The 8665-nt window shown below is 43.3% G+C and overlaps 1 protein-coding gene across 2 annotated transcripts in view; it reads left to right on the top strand.

Moving 5' to 3' along the window:
* Positions 1-8665, top strand: part of DCAF5 (DDB1 and CUL4 associated factor 5) — a 116156-nt gene that overhangs the window by 59767 nt on the left and 47724 nt on the right. For both annotated transcript variants that reach the window (XM_006025190.3, XM_025205964.1), the window contains one exon: positions 1956-2169. In XM_006025190.3, the coding sequence (XP_006025252.1) occupies positions 1956-2169 (214 nt within the window). The remainder of the gene's footprint in view (positions 1-1955; positions 2170-8665) is intronic.

Genomic DNA, 8665 nt, shown 5'->3' on the forward strand with positions numbered 1-8665 from the left:
GAAAATGGGCACCACATTGGCCCTTCTCCAGTCCTCAGGGACCTGGTCAGAGCACCACGAGTGTTCAAACAGCTGTGCCAGCGGCTCAGCTATGACACTGGCCAATTCTTTCAGCAGCCGTGGATGGAGGTCATCCGGGCTTACTGACGTGTACCCATCCAGCTCCTCCAGGAGCTCCTTAACTATTTCAGAACTAACCGTAAGCGGACTGGTGCCATGTGGACATCTGTCAGTGATCAAGGTGGGGGAATTGGCTTGGTCAGTACTTAGAAATACTGAAGTGAAGAACTCATTGAAGAGCTCTGCTTTTTTCCCCGCGTCAACCACCAACTGTCCTGATTTGTCCTGCAGGGGCTATAAAATGGGTGCTCAGTGTTTTCTGAAGATCAAGCCAATTTACAGGGATCCAGTGTATGCATCCAAAATGTATGTGCCCACCTTGAGTCTCGCTAGTCATTTTGAAAATATGACTTCTAGTTCATTTGTGGAAATCTAGCTTTGCGTTCTTTGGTTTAAGAAAAAAAAACTTGATCCTATATCCTGTGCGCAAGTTGTTTCTTCCTGATTCTGGCTTAGAGCAATAGTTTTCATGTATACAGTATCTCATGAAACAAAGCATGTTTCAACCTGTGTGGAATGCAGATTCCTTTCTATGGGGCGTGACTCAGTTTTTATGAATGTCTAGGCAGACAGCTGTATCTGAAAATACGATGCATTCAAACCTATGAGTCAACTTCCTCTTAAAATTGTAGCTTCTGTATTTGGTGCCTGTTAGCTACTGAGGGTGGTCAGAATTTACAGCTTTTAATAAATCATCTGGTTGGGATTGGCTGAAACCTATTGAAAAAGAATGTGTATGGGATGGTATTTGTTTGGATTGTTAAATCCTTTAAAATGAAATGGAAAGGGAATGAAATATTGCTCCTCCCTTCCATCCCAATTCAGGGAGTGATATGCCTTTTGGAAAGATAAAAGGAAACGGATATCAAGCTGACCTCTCAACCACTATGCTTCTGGGAGAGACTAAAGCTCTCTTTTGTGTGAGCTATAATTTTTTTTTTTTTTTTTTTTAAATCTAAGCATACTAAGTGCTCATTTTAATTTGAAAGTGTGAACAAAGTGGACAGAAGCACACTGGATGCGATCACTGACCATTTGACTTCTAGCACATATGTATTTTAAGGCAGTAGCATCATACTGTTAATATAATTAATCTTATGTACTTTGCATTATTTGTAGGTGAGGCATGTTTGAGACCTAGCTAACTTTTATGCTTTTCAGAATAACTATTTGGTAGAACAGGTTTTTATGTAAAGCAGCTGGAACTGATTGTGGTGAGTCTTAGAAGGGACAAAAATCATCTGATGTCCTGTAGGGATGTAAATGGAAGCAGGAGTGAGGTAATGGTCTGAGCACTTACTAAAGGATAAAATGCTATTCCCTCGGTCCCACGCTAAACTAACAGCAAAAGAGACCTGGGGCAGACTAGAGAGGGTACCAGTTAACAAAAACTGCTGAGTGCTGGCAGGGTTAGTTGTAAATATGAACAGTCCACAACTGGTTGGTTCCCTACGTGGTAGCAGTTCTGTCTTATAGGAGTCGGGGATGGATACAGCTAATTTTAATTGAAGCTATCAACACTACTCTCAATAGCTTGTCATGAAAACTTTGAGTTAAATTCTTCTGGACATTAGGTACCTTGAAAGCTTTTCTTTGAAAACTGGCCAGAAATCGGTTTCATTCAGATGTAGAACTTTGTTCATTTGTGGCATACTGCAAATGAGTCTCAAAGCAAAGACCTTTTTGCGGCGCACGCTCTCTCTTTTTCTCTCTGTCTCTCTCTCAAACTCTTGACAACTGTATTGGAAGGTCATGCAAGTACTTTATAAAAATAATATCCTTATGCCTTCCAAATCAAGGGGAGCTTCTCACCTGTTTCCTCTCTCTCTTCCTAGTTCGTTGCTCCGTTATGGTGGAAATCTGTCCCTTCAGAGTGCCATGAGTGTCCGCTTCAACAGTAATGGAACCCAGCTGCTGGCATTGCGTCGGCGCCTTCCACCAGTCCTTTATGACATCCACTCCCGCCTGCCTGTCTTCCAGTTTGACAACCAGGGTTACTTCAACTCGTGCACTATGAAGAGTTGTTGTTTTGCAGGCGACCGTGACCAGGTAATGGGCATAGAATGCAGCCCAAAGTTTGCATGTTTATTGATTTTTTTTGTTTGTTTGTTTGTTTTTGTTTTTGTTTTTTCCCAACAGTAAGCTTCCTTGACCATTTGAGATTGACATCCGTGTCAGCTTTCTCTCATTTAGAGGATAATTTTGAGTCCCTGGTATGTGTCAAATTATCTTCAGAATTGCTTAGTATTGAAACTGAGAAAGCTAATGCACTCAAAAGAACAGATTGATATAGTAGGAGATGTTAATCACTGATCTTAGCCAAAAGGCCGAGAAGCGATTGGTTAGTTGTAGCCTTCCAGGCCTCCTCCTAATTTGGTCTGTTCCTCCCCCAAAACCGGGACACCCCTCTTTCCCCCGCCCCCCTGGATCTGGGGCCTTGTTGTTGGCATTATCTTGTGTTGTACATACTCCCTTGGTTCCCAGCCTTGTTGTGTTGGACAGTATGGTATATGCCCCTCAATTCTCAGGCTGTGTCCATCCATTGGCCTTGTTATGTTAGACAGCCTGTCTGTCTCCAGGGCCATGAAACTGAGACTGAGACACCCAAGCTTCTTGGAAATCATTTAACCCCTGCTGCTCATCTTGAGCCCTTTTAATGCATATATCTATACCTATAAGTCAGTTCCCAAAAAACAGACCTTTAAATGCAATTTCTAAACCAACACCAGGTGCAGCATCATCACATGCACCTGGGACCGCAGCAGTTAGAGCTGGGGTAGAGTAACCCCAGGCTGGCAGGGGGGTCAGCCCCAGGCTCAGGGTGCCAGTGTTGAGTGATAGAGGGTCTGACTGGGGCACAATAGTGCTAAAGCGGGGCCAGGTAGCAGCCACGTCCTGCACTTTAGCACCCTCATGCCCCAGCCAGCCCCAGTCACTGTCTACATGAGCGTTTCAGTAGAGTTAATTACTCTTCCATAAAATAGTACTGTTGGGAACCATACTATCTTAGATCAGAGTTAATTAATCTATTGTGCCCTGATACTGGCGCTTGTGTAGACAGTGATGCTTTACTGCAGGGCTAATTCATCAGCTCTGCAGTAAAGCGCACATGTAGATGTGCCTACATCTACCGCTAAGGTTCTTAATATTCTTGGCTAATATGTTTTGTTTTATAAGTAACAACATTCACTTCCAACTATTGACACCCCAAAATCAGCACAAAATCTGAAAATTCCCCTCATTGATCATAAATAATCTGCAATCAGAACTTCTGTTACTGCTGTTGGGTGTAGAGCAAAGCCTCTCAGTTAGCAGAGCTTTACAGGATGTGTTTACCTTCCCATTTTTCTTTTTGCCTGGCAAACTAGGTTTGCAGTATCTAGTCTGTCCGTGGGCCAGATCCAGCTGGTGCTCCCAATCTGGTGCCCAGGTGGTCACAGTGGGAACCATCTGGCTATGCAGAAGAGAGTGGGGCATGCTGGCCCTAGAAATGGGGCATGGTTAGGCCCTGGGAGGGGGGGGCATGGGCAGGCCCTAGCTTAGCCTCTGGTGGGGAGAGAGAGGGTGAACCTCCACTCTAATGGGAGGCAAGGGGGTGGGGCCCCCACCCTGGATGGGGGAGGGGGCATGGCCCAGCCCCAACAGGAGGGAAGGGGGCTTGGCCTAACCCTTGGAGGGAAGGGGATGTGGCCAGGCTCCAAATCAGCCCCATGGGGAGGGAAGAGGGCATGGCCTGACCCTGATCCAGAAGTGGGGAGGCATGGCCCAGCCCTGTAGGGGAAGGGGAGTGTAGCTTGGCTCTCACCAGCCATTCATGGAATGGGGTTTGGCAGTTTTGGCAGGGGGAGGGTGGCTGTATTAATGGCTACCACTCCCTTGCTGCCAAATTTTCAGACCCATAGGTGGTCCCGAGAACCAGATGCAATGGCTCTGCGAGCCGCATTTGGCCTGTGGGCCGGAGGTCGAGTACCTCCAGCCTAGAGAATTAGGCATGTTGAATGATTTTCATGGCTGCTTTGTAGTCCTGATCGGAGCCTACGAAATCCAGAACCAAAATCCACCTATAAAATCAGAAGTTAATCTTACGGAACTTGGAAAGGACAAAAACATTTACCGCAGAAACAAATGAGCCATTGTTCAGAGGTAAATCTGCTGCTGGTTTTTTGGGTCTTCAATGGAGTAATCCTAAAGAAGACACTAGGCTTTCTCCTCTAGAGGTCAGAGTAGAACTATATGAACTTTGTGGAACTGTTCACCATCTCATCTTTACCTCAGGACCCAAATGTGAATTTCTGTTTTCATTGTTATGTCTGTCACACCACATTTTATTTGTGTAGCCATTATTTTGATGGCAAAATACAGGCATTCTCTGCTGCACCCAAACTGCATCAGAAACAGGAATTTTATGCAGTAGTATTTAAAAGCTGTTGTGATGTATCTCTTTAAAATATTCACAAAGCTAAAAGGTTACTTTGTCCAGGAGAGAAATTGCCTTTAAGCATTTCGTTATGTGTGAACTTGGAGGTATAAGAAATATGTTTCCTGTTGAAGTTTAGCACAAGGAAGGGTAAGAAGGAACATTCTTCCATACTTCAAGTCTGTCCAAAACTTTTCCAGCACTGCAAATTCTCCTTTTTTTTGTTTGTTTTTGGTTTTTTGTTTTTTGTTTTGTTATAATGTGGCTTCTTGAAACCTTTCACTGCCACTCAACCATGAAATGTATAATTTGAATATGTTGAAGGGGGGATATCTTAACTGGCTAAACATCAAATTTTGTGTTTGTATGTGATATGTTTAGCCATCTGGAGTAGTGGGAATCTAGAGTGACTTAGCGGACTGCAAAAATATATTCATTAGAATATGGAAGTTAAAGATGCCACAAAGCAATAATTTAACCAGATATGTTTGAAAATATCTCATGATCAGTTTGGGTATTTGACTCGTCAAAAACATACTTAGTCAGTTGACTGGTCCACTATTGTCAAATAATGGTAAAATATTTTAAGCATTCATTTATTAAAATAATGGAGAGAGAAACTTGAACTTCAGTAGCTTAGGTACTGATGCTAGCTACAGAAAACAAGTTGGGTTATTTAGGATTTTATTTCACAATAAATTGTAACATTTTTTTTTTATAACTATCTGTTTTAGTTATATGCACATGTAAATGATATTCAAGACTGAACAGTTCTTCTTTTCCTTGGCTTTTGTCCTGCAACTCTTGGCCACAATAAAAAGATTAAAAAAAATTAAACGGGAGAAAAAAATATATGGCAACTCTGAAAGACTAAAGCAGTTTTTAATTTGCAGTTACGCTAGGTAGACAGCAGGCCACCTCTGCAAGCATTTTCCTGTTTGCATTTGGAGATGCCTGCAGACAGCAGGTGGCCAGTAGGGGAAGCTTTTTCTATGCTGCTGGTTTTCGTTCTTCCCTCAGCACAGAGTAGCTCTTGCAATCCCACATGGCATACTGGGGGGATGAGAGAGGAAGCTGGAGGAGTTTAGGAGAGAGGTGCAAGGCAGGGGTTGCCTGCTCCTAAAAGGAGAGAATGTGTGAGTCTGTGTCCTACCCCTGCAGGACTGAGGGGCCAGGCATGCAGTCTTCTTACCTTTGCTAACAGGATTGCGGAGGGGGGAGGGAAGGTATATGCCACTATCTGTGCAAGGGTATTCTTGGCTTAATGGAATATTTTGACACTTTTTGAGTTAGATCAAATAATAGGCAGTCAGTTGACCAGTCTGACATTATTTGACAGGATAATTGACTAGTTTGCCAATCCTACCCATAAATCCCAATTCCTAGGGCCTGCCTTTTCCAACAGGCACAAGAGATTCAGATGATTTCTACAGCAGTTTGTAAGACTGTTTCTGTTCTATTGTGTCTTTGTAATGGTGTTTCTCTTAGTTTTGTTTTCAGTTGTTCTTGATGCAAGTGCATTCATGAAACCCAGAAACATTATAGAATTTATCTAAGAGTTCTAGAAATTTGTCCCCCTCTTTTTTTTTTCCTGTTGCCTTTGACTGCAGTATCTGAATTTCTATACTATAGGCTATAGTGCAGACATGTACCCATTAAGCTTGTGGTTTATTTTATTTATTTAGTCTTAGAATCATAGAAAATCAGGGTTGGAAGGGACCTCAGGCAGTCATCTAGTCTAACCCCCTACTTAAAGCAGGTCTGTCCCCAACTATATCAGCCCAGCCAAGACTTTGTATAGCCAGGTCTTTAAGACTTCCAGGGATGGAGATTCCACAACCTCTCTGGGTAACCTGCTTCAGTGCTTTTACTGCTTTCCTAGTGAGAAAGTTCTTCTTAACAGCTAACCTAAACTTCGCTTGCTGCAACTTGGGACTGTTGCTCCTTGTTCTGTCATCTGCCATCACTTAGAACAGTCTAGCTCCATTCTCTTTCAAACACTCCTTCAGGTAGTTGAAGGCTGCTATTAAATCCCCCTCAATCTTCTCTTCTACAGGCTAAATAAGTCCTGTTCCCTCAGCCTCTCCTCATCAGTCATGTGCCCCAGCCCTCTAACCATTTCAGTTGCCTTCTGTTGACCTCTCTCCAATTTGTCCACATCCTTTCTGTAGTGGGGGGCCTAAAACTGGACACACTACTCCATATGTAGCTTCTCCAATGCTGAACAGAAGGGAATAATCATTTTCCTTGATCTGCTGGCAGTGCTTCTACTAATGCAGTCCAGTATGCCATTAGCCTTCTTTGCAATGAGGGCACTCTGGCTTATAATAATTTGATTGTCCACTGTAACCCCCAGGTCCTTTTCTGTAGTCCCCAGCCAGTCAGTCCCCAGCTTGTACCAGTGCATGGCACTGTTCTGTCCTAAATGCAGGACTTTTACTTTCTTCTTATTGACCTTCATGAGATTTCTTTTGGTCCAGTTCTCAAATTTGTTGAGGCCTGTATGACTCCTGGCCTTACCCTCCAGCATATCTCCTATCCCTCCAGCTTGGTATCATCTGCAGACTTGCTGAGGGTGCACTCCATCCTATCTTCCAGGTCATTGATGAAGATATTGAACAAAACTGGCCCTAGGATGGGGCACTCCACTTGATACCAGCTACCAACTGAACATCAAGTCATTGAGTACTATCCTCTGAGCCCAATGATCCAGCCAGTTTTCTATCCACTTTACAATCCATTCATCCATACATCCTTAGCTTGCTTGAGAGAACGTTGTGGGAGATGATATCAAAAGCCTTGTTAAAGTCAAGGTATATCACACTGACTGCTCTCCGCACATCCACAAAGCCATCTTATCATAGAAGGCAATCAGGTTGGCCAGACATGCCTTGATCTTGGTGAATCCATGCCGACTGTTCCTAATCACCTTCTCTTCCAAGTGCTTAGGAGTGGGATCCTTGAGAACCTGCTCCATGATTTTTTTTTTTTTCTTCCAAGGACTGAGTTGAGGCTGACTGATCTGCAGTTCCCTGGATCCTCCTCCTTCCCATTCTTAAAGATGGGCACTATATTTGCCCTCTTCCAATCATCCAGGACTTTTCCCTATTGCCATGAGTTTTCAAAGATCATGCTGAGCAGCTCTGCAATCACATCTTGAGGACTTGGGGTGGGAAAGAGGCTAGGCTAAAATCTTTTAAAGATGAACAGCAATCTGTGGAGCAAGTCATAATATATTAGCACATTATCGGGGAAAACCAGAATTTTTTTTGGAAAAGGACAAATTTAAATTTACTAGTTGACAAGTTTATTAAATGTTAGCTCACAGTGGAAGATGTAGATTTCCCTACCTTTATCCCCTTATGATTCATTAATTAGGTTTGATTTTTTTTTTTTTCTTCTTTTTCTTACAGATATCCTTCAGCAACCATTATAAAGCTCACCCTAGTCAGTCACTTGGCTGCTGTTTGGATCACAACATGCTTGGATCCATGTACTCTTAAGCTGCTCTGCAGCTGAGGAGGTTTTATCACTGCTTTGTCTCTCAACCCCACATTTATTGGCCTGTTTAAAAGATTTCCTTGGTTCAGATGCACTCCCCTGTTATCTCCTGATGGACCAGCTGTTTTAGGTTCTTTCAGACTGGTGCTGCCCACCCCTCAGATCCTCACTAGTATGAACTCACGATTTCCCAGAATTTCCCACATTTTTGTGAGTACTCAGTTATTTACAGTTCACCTCTTCAAGGTAATTGAAGTAGAGACTCAGATTTTATAAGACTTAAAATATCGTATTCACTGGACTCCAAGACTACCCTGAATTTAAGACTACCCTTAATAATTAGATTCTATACATGGAAAACTTATAAATATGGTATAATTTTTCATGCATAGAATCTAATTATTGGGGGGTGGGGGGGTCATTCATCTTAAATTTAATCCTTCCCCACTGGTACAGTGGGGTAAGAAGTGGCAGGGGGCAGGTGGGAGAAGGGCAGACAATGTGGGGGTCAAGCAGTTTCTCCCCTGCTTCCTGTCTCCCTCTGATCACCATTTGCCCCTATGCTGCATGCCCCCTTTTGCCTGTCCTCCATATCCCCCCCCCCCCCCCCCCCTCTTCCCCCACCCC

The sequence above is a fragment of the Alligator sinensis genome, unplaced genomic scaffold (assembly GCF_000455745.1).
Source record: "Alligator sinensis unplaced genomic scaffold, ASM45574v1 scaffold768_3, whole genome shotgun sequence".
In the NCBI taxonomy this organism is placed as follows: Eukaryota; Metazoa; Chordata; order Crocodylia; family Alligatoridae; genus Alligator; species Alligator sinensis.